General features: G+C 46.0%; 5 protein-coding genes and 1 non-coding gene across 7 annotated transcripts; 4 read left to right on the top strand and 2 right to left on the bottom strand.

Annotated features, from left to right (window-relative positions):
• Positions 1–147: 147 nt before the first annotated feature.
• BDCG_08164 (uncharacterized protein) lies at positions 148–2,440 on the bottom strand. The gene is made up of 4 exons (XM_045423940.1): positions 1,940–2,440; positions 1,457–1,871; positions 1,258–1,319; positions 148–1,154 (listed from the first exon to the last, which is right to left on the bottom strand). The coding sequence occupies exons 1-4, from the start codon at positions 2,060–2,062 to the stop codon at positions 1,041–1,043; spliced, it is 714 nt and encodes a 237-aa protein (XP_045272773.1). The 5' UTR covers positions 2,063–2,440; the 3' UTR covers positions 148–1,040.
• A 252-nt stretch (positions 2,441–2,692) lies between these two features.
• Positions 2,693–5,377, top strand: BDCG_08163 (acetyl-CoA acyltransferase). The gene is made up of 4 exons (XM_045423939.1): positions 2,693–2,999; positions 3,054–3,314; positions 3,391–3,835; positions 3,928–5,377. Exons 2-4 carry the CDS (start codon positions 3,305–3,307, stop codon positions 4,724–4,726), a joined length of 1,254 nt encoding a protein of 417 aa, XP_045272772.1. The 5' UTR covers positions 2,693–2,999; positions 3,054–3,304; the 3' UTR covers positions 4,727–5,377.
• On the bottom strand, positions 5,376–7,517 carry BDCG_08162 (DlpA domain-containing protein). The gene is made up of 5 exons (XM_045423938.1): positions 6,877–7,517; positions 6,731–6,806; positions 6,217–6,536; positions 5,998–6,096; positions 5,376–5,938 (listed from the first exon to the last, which is right to left on the bottom strand). The coding sequence occupies exons 1-5, from the start codon at positions 6,934–6,936 to the stop codon at positions 5,753–5,755; spliced, it is 741 nt and encodes a 246-aa protein (XP_045272771.1). The 5' UTR covers positions 6,937–7,517; the 3' UTR covers positions 5,376–5,752.
• On the top strand, positions 7,366–9,161 carry BDCG_08161 (N-acetyltransferase). Its single transcript, XM_045423937.1, has 3 exons — positions 7,366–8,141; positions 8,277–8,322; positions 8,397–9,161. The coding sequence occupies exons 1-3, from the start codon at positions 7,741–7,743 to the stop codon at positions 8,910–8,912; spliced, it is 963 nt and encodes a 320-aa protein (XP_045272770.1). The 5' UTR covers positions 7,366–7,740; the 3' UTR covers positions 8,913–9,161.
• Positions 9,162–9,685: 524 nt separating this feature from the next.
• BDCG_08159 lies at positions 9,686–15,960 on the top strand. Of its 2 annotated transcripts, XM_045423936.1 has the most exons (6): positions 9,686–9,850; positions 9,974–10,796; positions 10,852–10,931; positions 11,013–11,060; positions 11,193–15,726; positions 15,918–15,960. In XM_045423936.1, the coding sequence occupies exons 2-5, from the start codon at positions 10,243–10,245 to the stop codon at positions 13,808–13,810; spliced, it is 3,300 nt and encodes a 1,099-aa protein (XP_045282446.1). In that variant the 5' UTR covers positions 9,686–9,850; positions 9,974–10,242; the 3' UTR covers positions 13,811–15,726; positions 15,918–15,960. The 2 variants fall into 2 exon arrangements, with proteins under 2 accessions (XP_045282446.1, XP_045272769.1); XM_045423935.1 differs by having other exon boundaries at positions 11,193–15,960.
• On the top strand, positions 15,338–15,456 carry BDCG_17746. Its single transcript has one exon. It is a non-coding gene; the product is annotated as a tRNA-Val (tRNA).
• Positions 15,961–16,140: the final 180 nt, after the last annotated feature.

Below are 16,140 nucleotides of genomic sequence, written 5' to 3'. Positions count from 1 at the left end.
GAACTTAACTGACCTTCCTGGAGATGGATGTGGGTTGGGTTGTTGACTAGATTCCAAGCTTCTAGGAGCTCAGCCAGCCAGTTCTGTGTACAGCCAGATCGTCTTAAATACATGAAATAAAATAAAATAAAATAAAGGGAAAAAAAATAGCAAGTTATATCTGACTTTAGTTCACATTTGGATAGGCCATACATATTCCATCCATATCAAAGCAGAAATTTCTATACGTTGCGGTGTCTTCAAAGATCAAGAATTAACTCTGTCAATTCCTCACCATCTATGTCCATGTACTCACGTCCATACATACGGAGTAGTGCAGCAAAGGACTGTCTGTACCTCCTAGCCGAATAAGAGCCGGCTATCATCCGAGCTTGTTCGTAGCGTGAGGAGAAAGGCGGCTAACTAACTAGTTAACTTACCAAGGCAAGCAGCGCTGTTCCCGCTATAATGTGGGGTTTCGCAAGCGATGTTCTCAAGTAATGATTAATAATACTCTATAGCTAGTTAGTAGACTCTTCGAGCCTCACCTTCGTCCTTACATCGTGGGGTTGGATACGAGCCGTATAGGTAAGCGAGTGTGAAGACGGGAAGTTTGTCCCACATCAATATCAACATTTAGTAAGTTAGACGAGGCTTCATTATTATTCGCTCCAGCCCACATACTTTTCACACAAAGTCCAGTCAGCAGTCCATTGGCTACGGAGTACAGCGTGGCTCTGGCTCCGGAATTCTCTTGGGATGAGTGAAGCTGCTGAGCCCGTACAAAGAGTCCCATCACAGTAAGGAAAGAAATATTTTCGACCTAGTGGTCAGTTGGCGACATCCATGTTTTTGGATTAAGTTGCTTATTTTTAGTCGGATAATATATATGTAGGGAGATTGAACACCGTTAGCCAGGCTTCCCAGATCAAAAGGTGAATTTTTAAACCCCTATTCCAAGGATACGTCACTATATATACATGTTTTTTCCCCTCAAATATCTATTAATACATATGGACGTCCCTTCCGCTCAACTCCTATATAATATCTAGGAGCAACTCTCAAGAGTCACTTTTAGCGGCCTTTGGAGTAGGCGTGGTAGGCTCCTTTTGAAAAGAAGGTGGGGAAGAAGTTGATAGCAGACCCTGCAAGAATTGATGAACATAATCTCGGATCTATTGCAGAAATCCGCAAGGGATTTCGGTTAGTTATCAATTGTACAATTGTACGGATGGATCATGGACTAGAAACAAAGAAGGGATACATAGATACACTAACCGGTTGAAACGGATTAACCTTCTCCCCTAAATCCATGAACATAACACAATATACCAAAACGTCTAATCCGGCCGGCCCCCAAGAGGAGTTAGGTCAGCATATATTTTTTCTATTCCACAGTTTCATTCCCACGATGTACAAGAGAGCCCCATAGAGCCTTTCTTATAACTTGTAGATGTTGAGGAGACGGGGAGCATACATCCAATAATCGCCCACTGTACCAACTTCGTCCACTTCGTCCATGTAGGCCGCGCCCACTTTAGCTTTGCCCGCCGCCTGTATTTCCGCTCTAATCTGAACTGCTGCTTTGGTGATAGCTTCGACATATCTGGTGGCCATATTCGCTTTGCGCGGTGTGGGTTTATGTATACCGTTGATGGGTTCTCGCTATTGATGTTGCTACTGCTGCTGCTGGCGGTTGGGGTTGAGCTATCATCTGGGCGATTGGTGGATTCAAGTGAGGGTGACGTTGAAGTTGAGGTATTAAATGCGCACTTTTGTATGGAGAGGAGAGTCGGGGGTATGGCGGGGGAGGAAGGGGAGGAGGAGGGTTGGCCGCTTGGCCATCTGGTGGAGAGTGAACGACATAGGTACGGCGTTGAAATATAGGAGCTCTATATTGGAGCGAGTTAGTTCCATGTATCTAAACAAATATATATGTTTGTGCTAAGAACGTGTATACCGCTCTGCTATTGAGGAGGGGCCGACTCCATCTTGGGATATTGAGGCTTGACCGGGCGGATATTTGTGTCGCAAAGCCTGTGGTCGCTCGGGTGGCTAGACCCGGCGCTCTTGCAATTGACATTGCAAAGTTATATATTCCAATTAACCACCAGAATACGCTATGGCTTCAAGTTTAAGCGTAGACGTGTAAAGACAAAGATCACTAAAAGCGGTTGTACAGCAAAACGTTCAAAGATCTGACGTTGAATTCCAGGCCCTAAACAGCTCGGCGGGTCTTGGCACGATGCTTCCTAGGCCAAACGCTTCAGGAGCCTCTAGTAGGTGTCTAGTTCTGCGCCGTACAGGATGGCGGGTTCAAATCATTTGGATTATTAAACGACTGATGGGCATATATCCATCGGGTAAATAAGATACTCTGCAATGACATTGTACATACATGCATCATCCAGACTTACCCTGCGCGCAGCAACCGGCTTGCCGCGATGCGAAGATTGGTCTATCTAGAAGATACTTTCAGATATTATATGATGAATTCGCACTTCCACTAGCCCTTATATTGACAGGGTTTAAAATATAAACATAGTTGATCATGTGCCAGTGAAGAGTAGTCAAGGAAAACAGATCTCAAATTAGCAGCTTTGTTCCTCAAGTGCTACTGGAAAAATTCAATGAAACCCTCTTTCAAAGTTGCATGTGCTACATTTTTTTTTTTTTTTTCAGAATACATTGAACAAGCGTCACATGAAAGGCCAAATATTCCCTCCCACATTTTCATATTTTTACAAGGGCAAACTGAATAACAAACCTTAAAACATTGATCTTCGGATTAATCTCTGGTTAGGGGTGGAGCGGGATTTCTGTCCCAACAGCAGAATGTTAAGATGCATATCATAAAAGTGCACAGCAATCACTTATAGAGAGCTAGGATGAAATGCAGAGAGAATGAGTGGCCGAAGCTGGGCACTGGCTTACTGTGTTTATTCAACATCATCATTGCAAGAATTCATCCATTTCAGCTGCTTGAAATAACAATTTCATTCTCCTGATAATAATTCCTGGTGAGAGAAAGCGCAAATTTTCACATGTTAGGGCTTGCGGCTAAATGTGATTAGTTACATAACTGGTCACGTGCAACTTTAACAGCTGGAACAACTATGATCCGAAGAGCCTCGGCATTCCCCAGTGTGATCAAAGACATGGGACACGGCGGATATAAAATAAACCATCCCACTCGTAACTCTCTTCCTCTGGTTTCTGGTTTTTCCTTGTTTTCAATTTCTCCTGTTCCTTCTTCATCTCCTTATACTCTTACTTTGATCCTTTTAATCTGTTATTTTGAACCTCCTTCTACAATATACTCACCATGTCTCAAGGTATGTGATCATCTCCATATGTACGCCTACGTCACTGTGCCGCCTCCAAAAGCTGACATGGACAACCTCCTCGTAGCATCACAACGTCTCTCACAGGTCACTTCGCACCTTTCCGGCAAGGGCGGAGTCTCGACTATCACCTCTAAGCACCCGGATGATATTGTCGTGACCTGCGCCCTTCGAACTGCCATCACCAAGGGTGGCAGGGGTGGCTTCAAGGACACTCCCGCATCCGACCTCCTGGCCGGTGTATTCAAGTCCTTAATTGAGAAATCCAAGATTGACCCTTCTCTGGTCGAAGATATTGCCGTTGGCTCTGTCTTGCCTCCAGGAGGAGGAGCTACTGAGTTCCGTGCTGCCGCTCTGGTTGCCGGGTTCCCCGAAACAGCAGCTGTCAAGGCTCTTAACAGACAATGCTCGAGCGGGCTCCAGGCCATTATTGATATTGCAAATGCCATCAAATGCGGCATGATTGATGTTGGCATTGGCGCTGGTGTCGAGAGCATGTCTCAACAATATGGGTAAGTTGCTCTTGCTTTAGTAGCACACCTTGTGTATAAAACGATACCCCCTGAAGTAAATCAAAGGAACGTTGACTAAAACCATCCCTCAGCCCCGGTGCCGTCTCCGAATTCTCCGAATTGCTCGAAAGCCATGAAGAAGCCGCCAACTGCAAAGTGCCCATGGGTGTCCTCTCCGAACAAATGGCGAAGGACCGCAACATCACCCGCGTCGAGCAGGACGCTTTCGCCGCCACCTCCTACCAAAAGGCCATCAAGGCTCAGGAGGCCGGCCTCTTCGATGAAGAAATCGCCCCACAGACAGTCAAATTCGTCGACCCAAAGACAGAGAAGGAATCCACCATCACCGTCTCCCGTGACGATGGCGTGCGCGCCGGCATCACTGCCGAATCGCTCTCCAAGATCCGCCCCGCATTCGCAAAGGACGGCAGCATCCACGCTGGTAACTCGTCACAGATCTCCGACGGTGCTGCTGCCGTCTTGCTCATGAAGCGCTCCACCGCAGAGCGTCTGGGTCAGAAGATCATCGGCAAGTACGTCACTGCCAGCGTCGTCGGCGTCAAGCCACTCCTCATGGGCATTGGACCGTGGGCAGCCATCCCCGTTGCGCTAGAGAAGGCGGGTTTGTCCAAGGACGACGTCGATATTTATGAGATTAACGAGGCGTTTGCGTCGCAGTGTGTGTGGTGCGTGAAGGAGTTGGGATTGCCCCTGGAGAAGATTAATCCCAAGGGCGGTGCTATTGCCTTTGGACACCCGCTTGGCTGCACGGGCTCTAGACAGGTCAGCACGCTCCTGACGGAACTGAGGAGAACGGGGAAGAAGATTGGTGTCACTAGCATGTGTGTTGGTACTGGAATGGGTATGGCCGCTGTCTGGGTTGCGGAGTAAGTTTTGCTGGTTATAGATAACGATTTTAAAAAGGGGGAATTCGTTGGCTAGCGCCTAGCGGTCATGCGGGTTCTTCCAATGCATTCCAGGTACCTTTTTCTTATGTTCATTTTCCTAGAGATGGTTAGAGCCAAACTGCTCATCATTGCTCATCATTGCTCATCATTGCTCATCATTGCTCATCATTGCTCATTCATGTTCTTCCTTTTCACTCTCGCACTTTCTGTTATACAGCTATTCTTATGGGTTGATGTATGAGTATATACAGTTATTTATTTATTCATTTATATATTTTTCAATTTTCGGTTTATTTAGAATTTGAAGACCATCATAGTAAGATGGAATGATCCAGACTATGCCTACATCCTACTAAGGAACTACAATACTAATAGACTGGCCGCCGGGACCATGGACATGTTTGATCTCATGTCTGGTCCCATACAATTCTTGGGTGTGAATCTCATCGGGACTGACCTACACTTAAAATTCGAAAAGTGACCACTTTTCAAAGCACAGAATGGGACCATGGCTAAGTTGTAATAGGAAAGTGGTCATATTATATATCATTCTGTCCCATTCTTAGCATAAAACTACTACTTTAAGAAATTTTCGGACTTCTTTTTGTACTATCTAAAAAAAATTTAATTAATAAGTAACAATTTTTGATAAATCATAACACTCCAATGATATTTAAAGTAATTTAAAGTAATAAAAGATCAGGCATTGAAACATAAAATTCATGGTCCCATTTGATGAATGTGACTAGGACTAGATAGAGGTCCTGGTATCCGTGACCGGGAACAATCAAAATAAATTGAGAAAGGGACTATGGAACATTTGGTCCTGGTCCCAGGCACGGCCACACGGCCGGTCTAAATATTTACTGATAAACACTTGAGAACTATCTCATATGTGCGTTATTGCAGAAAACTATATACAAACCCCCAACCAAGACCTCCAGCAGATATGTTCATGAAAAAGAGAAAAAAGATATGAGAGCACAACAAAATACTTCAGTACTTCAGGTTACTTAGTTGAATGCATGCTGCGATGCTTTTCAAAAGCATCGAAGACATTTGCTCCATTCAGTACATCTTCCTTGACCTTCTCATCCGCCGCAGCAAGTTTGGGCACCAAGGCCAGTACTTCGTCGAGGAGTTCAGCGGGAATCACCGCAGTTCCTTCAAGGGGGTCACAAAACGCGATGTCGCCCTGGGAAAGAGATTATGATTATATTATGATTTTAGGAAAAAAGGAAGAGTATTCCCTACCGGAGAAACCGTCACCCCGCTTATATTCACCGGCACATTTCGAACACCCGGTTTGGCCTCTGCGCTGGTGCCAACGGTGGATGTTGCGCGGGCCCAGATCTGTTATTATTTGCTGTTAGCTGAGGCTTCATAATTGTTTTAGGACCAGACTGCATTAAAATAGAGATGGATTATATTTTCATATTAGCATAAAAAAACTAGGGGGCTTTCCACACTTACCTGGAGCTGTGTACTCCGCAACTCAGCCAGGTCCCGCACTCGGCCATCCACAACCACACCCTTCACTCCCAGGACTTTCATTCGCGCTGCCATTATGCCGCCGACATTGGCGCAATATTGGCCTGCTGGCTGTTCGATAAATACGACAGTACCAGGCTGGGCGCAGTCCACCCAGTGGTGGCGCGGTGGGAAGCTGTGCTCCTTTGATGGTGATGTATCTTCAGGGACAGGATCATCTTTAGGTATGAATTTGAAGGTAGACACCGGGGCGATTATTTTGGGTTGGTTTTCGAAGTTGATCCGCGAAGGGGAGAAGGGGACTTTTTTCGTAGAATTATTGATTTAGTTATTCTGATAGGTATGAATAACGAACTTCCTCTTCCTTCCCTTTTGAGCCAATGAATAACAACTTCAATGGGAGATGCATTTGAACTGATAAACCCGATATGGTCTTCTAGCATCATTGAAATTCGGCATGGAAATCTGGGAGTGTGCAGTACAAAGGCGCGCTCACCAAGATCAGCGAGGAATCCCGCCCGAGCAATTTGACCATTTGGTACTTTTTGGATTTTCAGAAGAGCGTCTGAAACCTTCCGGTTGAAGTGAGTCTCGAGCTACCACATGGTTGCACGGGATAAATTTATATAGAAAATTACATACATCACAAACCGAATACTCCTGCAGAGCATTTAACTTCGCCTCGAGCGATTCTGATGTCATACTGCGCAGCGGGGGAGGGATTGATCGGTTGATATCAACGGACTAAATATCAGACCAGGAACCACACTAACTTCGAAAAGACTTGGGGGAACAAATTTCAACACAGGCGGGCGGTGGTAGTTAGTAGGGTCCTGATCTATGGGACAATGTTCAGGAGATATGCAACTGTCGTTGTTCTTTTCTATTCCCATCTCAAGGGCATCGGAGGAGCATTTCTTGTATGTATATAATGTTGAGCGATGCAGAAGTCGTAGGAAAGTTAGTAGTAGGTAGTTAGTGTGTGTTATGAGTTGTTCTGCGAGACAGACATTGATTGTTATTGTTATTGATTAATAATTAACTATTCTCAGATACGACAAAGAGGGGGGCATTCGTTTGGGTGGGTTCAAAACAAGGATTACAATATGTCATCGGAATATTCCTAGTTATAAATCATTGAGAGGTTTCAATCTAGACTAGGCCTTTGCTTTAAGAATCGATCTTTATTCTCCCTCCCTTTTCTGAAGGTGATTTCTCAACGCCACCCAAGAAACAACTAACTAATAAATAAATAAACGAAAGTACGAGGCCCCGCGAGGCCGTTGTGGATTATTTAACTAGCGATTAGCGCTGTTTAAATATTTGAACGGAATGAGCACCGCGACATGGAATATTTACCTCCAACAATTATTAATATTTATGCTAAAATAAAAGCGCCTGAGGGAACCGGTCTTCTGAGTCTCTTGGATATCAAATTATTTTAATATATAGATATATTGTGGAATTAATAAACTGGACCTACGGAACTCAATTCACACGCATAATATGGCCTCTGAACACCCTACCTATACCCGCGAACAACTCGCCAAGTATCTCATCTTTATCTACAACTGTCCAGTAGACCAAGGGTTGACCAAGCTGTCTGAGCTTGAAGAACTTGTCCAAAGGGACCCTCTGACGGCATTGACTGTGCTCCAACAACGACAGCTCGCCACCGTAGCGTTTTCCAATATCGTTTTGCATTACTCCCAACACAACACCATCTCGCTGGACCCTGACCATCTGTTTCATAAACTTATAGAGCGCGGTCTAGGTGGCTATTGCTTGGAAAACACAGGACTCCTGGCCATAGTGATCCGTTCGCTGGGATATCAGTTTTATACTACTGCGGGAAGAGTGAGCAAGGGTTACGATTCGCCTTCCGCTGCTAGTCAATTTCATGGATGGTGAGGAATTCTGAGAAAAATAAAGAGTGTCCCCGACATGAGCTAGACGAGAAAGGGGAGAGAAAGGATCAACTGGAAATTATCCAGACCCCTTTCTGTTGTGATATAAGTTAATAACTTGATTGGTATATGCAGGGGCCACATGATACTAGTCGTGGCTATTGATGGGAAGAAGTACATGGTAAGTCTCTACTCCTCTTGTGCTCGAGAGACATTTCTACAGTACGGGACAGTGCTTAATGATTGCGGCATTAGGTGGATGTTGGATTTGGTCCCAATGGTCCCACCCGCCCTCTCTTGCTAGAGGAGGATAAACCCGCCACGACCTTCGCCCCCGCGCAAATGAGGGTGGTCAAAAGCAATATCAGCGCAAATGTGGACCGTAGCCAACGGCTCTGGATGTACCAAACAAGGCCAGACCTAGAAAGCGATTGGAGAGACGCCTACTGCTTCTACAACATTGAATTCCTGCCACAAGACTACGAGATCCTGAACTTCTGGACGAGCCAACACCCCACCAGCACCTTTAAGCAGAAATTCATCTGCACCAAATTTCTTCTCAGTGAAGCGGAGGACGACATCATCGGGACCCTGGCGTTAACAGGAGTTGATGTAAAGCAAAATATCAACGGCAATGTCGAGAAGATCGCGATTCTAAATTCTGAAGCCGATAGAGTTTCTGCATTGGAAAAATGGTTTAATGTACATCTCCATCCAATGGAGGTTCGAGGAATCAAGGGTTCGGTGGTGGAAATTCAGACATCGACATAAACAAGACGAGACCACACTGCTAATGCTCCTCTTCAAATGCAGAATACGACTGTCTTTCCTCATTTGATCTTGTAACGTAACAAATATGTGTAGTTATGGCAAAGTATAAAGCGGAAAAAAGGAATTTCTTTTAGAAAAATCGTCTCTCGGTCTAGTTATATGGTCAGCTCTGGTTACCTCGAGGAGAAAAAAAAGGACAACTGCAGTATCCCTTCCTTACCTTCCATGGATTGTTAACCTCGAATCCCACCGGCGCTTCATGGTTATTATCCTGCCCTCTAAATATCCCCGTGATCCGCTGGTCCCGTTCCATCACTAAAGAATGTCAGTCTTCGCTATCCGGCGGAGATTGTGCGCATACGTACTTTGCTGTGAAAAGGTCAGCGAATTATCCTATCAATGGATCGCAAAACGAAAACATACCTTATCCCACATATCTATACCCCGTCTTGGGTTTTTTCTTCCGTTTGAATAGTACTTCACTGTCGACAACCCGAACCCAGTGACACCGAACATCTAAGAGTGGTGAAGTGAGTATCCGTTCTCCGGTAAGTGTCAATGGAGGGTAGAACCTACCACCACGATAATCCCGTAAGGGAGAAGGGCTTCAAACGGAACGCCCATCGTTGTAGAATGCGCTTCAAGACGATAATAAAAGGAAATATAAGACCCAGCCCCTCCTGAGAAGCCGCAATTGCACAAAGAAACGCGGAATTGAGAAGATGTGTTGCAGCCGGGATGGATGGAATGACGATGGTTTAGAGTGAGCCAAATGGAGTTTAGCGCTCAAAAGGCTTGGCGTTTGGTGAGTAAGCAAAATTCGTCAAGCCAGACCTCACCCAGCCAAGAGGGGGCTCACAGAGATAGAGCATCAGCTGGCAAAAGAGCAGACTGAGGAATGAGCCGGCTGTGATTTACGCGTCCGGTCGTTAGGTGCCGTAAGTACTACTGTGCGCTTTTTCTCTGGTGTTCTTTCTTCCCAGTTCCCAGCGCGTTTTCCCGACAATCCGCGTGCAACCTCAATGAAACTTCCAACTAACATATACCGCCATGACTTTCAGAAACTTTGATTTACTACTTATAGCCTTGATCGCATGGTCGGTTTTTACGCAGACTGGTGGTTTATAGATCTCGTTGATTGTGGCCCACGGCGTTGCTTCAGACACCCGCATCTCCACCGCTGGGGGCGCAAGCCTCCGTCACAGAGGCCTCCTATTTTCTTTGACGACATATAAAAAAAAAACAAGCTGTGCAGTCATCTGCCGACCCGAGCAGAGTGGCCCAATGGTCTAAGCGCATCGTCAATCTGGCGACTGCAGTAGCTTATACCATGGCGGCGACTGTGCCGGCCGCATACGGAAATACTAGCATCGATCGACAGCCAGACCTAGTGGATAGTGACCAAGATGCCGAGGGCGATGAGGATGATGAGTTCTATCCAAGTCTCCCCCAAACGGCGCCTACGATACCACAGGAAAATGTCGATATTCCTTCAAACCTTGGGAAAGACGTGGAGACAATCACAGCGAGTGAAAACGAGGCGAATAGAGAAGATGGCGCTGGGGGAGTGGATAATCCTGAGGCGGACCATAAGGATGACATTGCCAATATAGATGGGGTTGCCGACGCGGATAGGGATGGAGACGAAGAGACTGAGGCTATCGGAGCGGTGAAATTTCCAGATGGCGATGCCAAATCTGACAGTGATGGTGAGGATGATGACCCGAATGACCCGGATGTCGAATTCGAAAACGAATCCAACGGAGTCAAGGCAGATTCCGATGACGATTCCTCTGAAGGATCGGAAGCAGATGAGGAGTGGGAGGCCGAAAGTAATGACGTGGAAGATGCAGAAGCAGATGCATCAAATCCCAACAATTGCATGTAAGTTTAAAAATACGCATCCATAAGCAAGCAAATAATTGCTAATTACATACAGAGTCTGTGGCCAAGACGAAGAACACGATCCCAGCGAAGAGTTCGAAGAATATTTGTCATGTGCTGTTTGTCGTGATCATTGTAAGTTTCGATAGGTTTAAAAAGCTTGGCTCGTGCCCCTGACGAAATTGTGGAGTTTGAGGCTAATCTATCGGCCCATAGGTCACCGCCAATGTGCGCGAGAACGAGGAGCTTTAATTAACGACGAAGGTATTTAAATTTTTTAAAAAGGAAGAAGAAAAAGAAAAAGAAAAAGAAAAAAAGAAAAAAAGAAAAATCTCTTCTCTCATCTCTGCACTTTTAGCTCCTTGAACAATATAACTAACTTGTGAAATTTATTAGATGCTGAAGATTGGAGGTGTCCTGGCTGTGTTAGAAGCAAACTAGAACCTGATAAACCTGAAGAGACGCCATCCCGGCGAAAATCAGGCACATCAAACATTGCACGAGATCTACTACCCGCTCATAGCGAAGCTTTAGGGCCGGAGTCCCATTCTATTTTCAGCTCGTTAATAGTCGACGATGATCCCCTGGATGGCTCTAGGTCGCTTCGGAAGCGGAGGGCATTCGACGAGGGTCCAGAAGCGACTACGGTTACCCAGAAACGACAAAAGAAAACGCCCACCAGATTCGAGGGGATGATTCCCACTCCTCTGCCCAGGAATATGAAAGCAGTACAAGCGTTGATCGAAAATTCTGCAGAGAGCACCCTTACTGCCCGCCAGTCGAGATCACGACGAACGCGCAAAACCGAAAAGCCCCTTTGTAATGTTGTTCAGCGTCAGCCAGGAAAGATCATTCTTTCATTTCACCTAAATAGTACAAAGTTAAACAAAATCTTGAGCTCCCGGCCAAAACTAAAAGTCTCAAGACGAAGACGTCCGAAGCCACCGCCAGCGGTTGAACCGCCCCAGCCTCATTTTCACCCCATCCCCCCCGCGACATACAGCGCTCCCTTTTACGCCTTCCACGATCGAGAAAACGATGAGCTCAAATCGAAACCCTACGGGGGAATCTTATCAGAAGCTGACGCTGACACGTCAAAGACACTCCCCCTTGCTGCAGATCGAGAGAAGTTCGAGGCCGCTCGTCAAAAAGCCGAAGAAGAATGGAGACAGAAAATGGCTGCTGTCGACCAGTCCGGTGACCCAGCACCACGTGCCTCACAAAAGATCTCTGGTCCACCAAGCAAAATAAAATACATCAGCTTTGGTGGCTACGAGATTGAAACGTGGTATGCTGCGCCTTATCCAGAAGAATACAGTAGAAACCGTGTGCTCTACATCTGCGAATTCTGTCTCAAATACATGAATTCGGCGTTTGTTGCCTGGCGCCACAAACTGAAATGCCCGGCGAAACACCCTCCGGGGGATGAAATATACCGAGACGGATCGGTGGCTGTTTTCGAAGTTGATGGTCGCAAGAACCCCGTATACTGCCAAAACCTTTGCTTGCTTGCGAAACTCTTCCTAGGATCCAAAACGCTGTACTACGACGTCGAACCGTTCCTCTTCTATGTCATGACAGAATATGATGAGTTAGGTTGCCACTTCGTTGGCTACTTCAGCAAGGAGAAGAGGCCCAGCTCATCAAATAATGTGTCATGCATCTTAACCCTCCCCATCCACCAGCGGAAAGGTTATGGCAATCTCCTGATAGACTTCTCCTATCTCCTAACGAGGGTGGAACGGAAAACAGGGTCACCAGAAAAACCACTCTCAGATCTGGGTCTAGTATCATACCGCAATTATTGGCGTCTGGTCTTATCATACCAGCTGCGAAATCAAAAGTCTCCCGTCAGTATTGCCGAGCTGTCAGAGCGCACCGGGATGACAGCAGATGACATCGTGTCAGGCTTGGAGGGATTGCGGGCCCTCGTACGGGATCCCCAAACAAAAACGTACGCCCTGCGACTGAATTATGCCTATTTCGAGGAATATATTCGAAACTGGGAGAAGAAAAATTACGTACGGCTCAATCCAGATGCACTTGTCTGGACTCCCTACCTTATGGGTCGCAGCAACCAGTCACACTATGACCGAGCACCGCTACATACCGTTGCCCCGCGCGATGAGCCCGATGTGGACGGCGATCTGGATATGGAAGGCAACAGCGATAGCAATATGTATACCAACCGAGCAGAAAATGTGAATGGTGATACAAGGAGCATGCAAGATGGTCTCGTCAACGGACACCGCCAAGCCAGATACGCATCGCCCCCTTTTGAACCCCCTGGACCGCCATCAATGAGTGTGATGCACTTCGATGACCATTCGTCAAGGCAAACAAACGGCGCCAGAACCCCGTCAGCGTCGTCCATGATACAGAATCCAGCAGCTGGAATCCCGCCCACGCGGTTCGAAATATTTCCCCCCATCCAAGGAACAGTTGTCAAACGTCGACCAGGTCGGCCATTCGGCTCAACTCGTGCTAATAAGTTCAAAGGACGCACGACTACAGCCACTGCTCCCACTACCGCACGAACAAGTGGCCGCAGTACTCCAAAGCGAACCGCCAGCCAGGCTACGGGCACTCCGACACCTTCGAGTCGAACAAGTGGCCTCCGAAGGGGGCGAAGTAGCAGGCTCCTTGACGCTAATGATGCTAATGAAACTATGGGTGATGGTATTGAAAGCAGGGAGGACGGTGAACTTGAGCAATTGGAGAAGCCGGAGCTCGAATCTGCCGAGATAGAGACGAGCGCTATGGAGATTGGTGCCAGGGCTACATCTGAGTCGCTTGGCGGTTCGAGTAGCAAGGGCAGGGCTACCGGCGCTCTCGAGAATGGCAACACGAATGTCGACAAAGTTGCCTACGCTATCACACCATCTCGAGTCAACAAAGGCAATAAGTCCCATGCGACGGATTTGGATATGGTGGACCATGAAGGTGCCCAGGAAGCTAACCAGGGGGCTGACAGCAATCACCAGTCGATCGATGGCATTGATGAAGATACCTGAGAATAACTTTCGACATCCCTTCCCTTGTCGACGATGGAGGCTGTTTCTCTACTCGAATCAGCGATATATCTGATATTTCTGAATGTCATAACGTTGCTGGAGCTTATCACCATTCGTTCTGACTTTTCTTAGGGCGCAATAAGGAGTTTTACGTTGGTTCATGTGGAGGTTATGGGCATGTTCAATGATATTCTCCTTTATTTCCTTTTATACCACTGTTTTATTTTTATTTTTTATTTTTTCTCTGTGATTTCAGGCTCATTTCCCCTCCAGTTACCGGAATCATATCATTCTGTTTTTCTTCTGAAATGCACGCCCATTTTCCCATTTCGGGTTTCGCACCTAAAATCGTCATTGGCGTCTCGTTTTGTGACATTCGCCGCACAATTCATCCGGTCTGCTATTCCGCCTACGACCCTTAAACCGATCTTCTCCTCCATGCACTTCTGTCACCCCTATCTTGTAACAGACACATATCTCACTATCCTCTGTACTTTATTATTATCATTAACTGGTCCTAGTTTACATCAATTTTGAGCCAATGGGATATTTTGGCACGTGGAATAATTTCGACGCATCCATCTCTCTCTCTCTCTCTGCTCGCTGCTTGTTCTTGGTTTCAGGCCAACTCCGTTGGTCTTTAGTGGCAGCTAATGATGTTACGTTAATACAGGCTCTAATAGTTGACCCCCACATATAGGTAGCAAAGTAATCTAGCACAGCATTACTCTTCTGTTCCTCGTACCTGCGTCTCGAGCTACCAAGTTACCAGGGTTCCATGCTCGTAGCCTTCCCTCTGTTTGTGCGTGCGATAATCTTGTCACGAAAGTTTCTTTTGCTCACTCGAGGGCTTGCATCCTTCCATTATTTGATATGCCGAAGTCATTTTTACATTTTTACTTCTTTCTCCCTTTTTGTTTGAAACCCCATGCGGGGTTTAAGGTTTGGCTTAATCTTCAAGTTCCAAGATCTAGCAAACAGGTTTTGATATATATATACCCATACACATGAACCGAACCCCAGTTAGCCAATGGCGGGAAGGGTCCAGAGTTTAATCGCTTACGCCTATGATTAATTATCCAGGAGACAACCGGTCGGTCCTTGAGAAGGTCCTGAGAATGTCCTGCGTCATGGGTAGAATACACAGGAGGCTGTGTGGATTTGTAGAGTAGATAAGATGTGCATAGAGTTCTGTATAACTATATTTTGTGAATGGCAGGAAGCCGGAATCAGGCGGGATGATTGACTTCTTCGCACTGCCCTTAAATGTCCCACACACACACACACACACGCACACACACACACACCTTTTTGTAATAAACACCCGGGACATTCCGCACACGTAATGTACTTACTTGACTTGACACGATAAGAGAATGTCGCCATCACTTATTCATTTGTTTCAGGGGCTTATCCCTTATCTGATCTGAGTGGTTTGTGAGAAATGTTCAAATAAGAGTCAAGTCCACAATTATTCTGCGCCTATGGAAAAAAGTCCTGTTGGGAGGCTCGTTGACATCCAAGAGTGGCTGGATGGTGTAGTTGGTTATCACGTATCGCTCACATTCCTTGGTCTGCAAAGCGCAAGCTTAGTCAGCATACCACATGTGCCGATAAGGTCCTGGGATCGAACCCCAGTCTAGTCATTTATTTCTTTTAGTTCTTTATTTTTTTTTTTGATTTCTTTTCTTTTCTTTTCTTTTGTCACATTTCATATTATATGATTTTTTTCTCTATCAGATCATATTTTGCAATAAGGAACCTCATGAGCGGTAACGGACTATTCTCGACGCTTTCACATCATTGGATGCGATTTGGGTTGAAAGGGGGGCAAGAGTCGGAAAGCGAGACAAAGAAATGATGATGGGGGTTGGATTTTAGCGAATGAGCGTCAGCAACAAACCTGTAGTTAAGTTGTAAGCAACTATTTATTTAACAAATGAATGATATTCAAATAATGGGAAGAAAAAACCCCACCCCCCTTTTATGTCCAGAAAAATGACCATCCCAACATTGAACAAAGAAAATGGAGTGGAGGAATGCGTTCTCTTCTCTGTTGCCGCCCTGCATGGTCCTGCGAGGCTAACTACTGGAAAATTCCGACTAGTTATTATTACCTAACTGCTGCTGTTGTGCTGCTGTTGTGCTGCCAGACTGGAGATGTATCTTCCAACCGAGCACATTAGGCGCATGCGGGATCAGATCAAGATCCTGTAGTTATTTAGTTATCTGTCATTGCCCTTTAGAGGCAGTTTTGTTTCTTGACAGCTGACGGAAAAGTGATATATATCTTCCCCTCCCCTCTTTTTCCGTGCATACATACTGCGTTG

This window comes from Blastomyces dermatitidis, assembly GCF_000003525.1.
Source record: "Blastomyces dermatitidis ER-3 genomic scaffold supercont1.10, whole genome shotgun sequence".
Classification (NCBI taxonomy): Eukaryota; Fungi; Ascomycota; class Eurotiomycetes; order Onygenales; family Ajellomycetaceae; genus Blastomyces; species Blastomyces dermatitidis.
The sequence above is the reverse complement of the archived record's forward strand: the minus strand, read 5'-3'. Positions and strand labels throughout refer to the sequence as shown.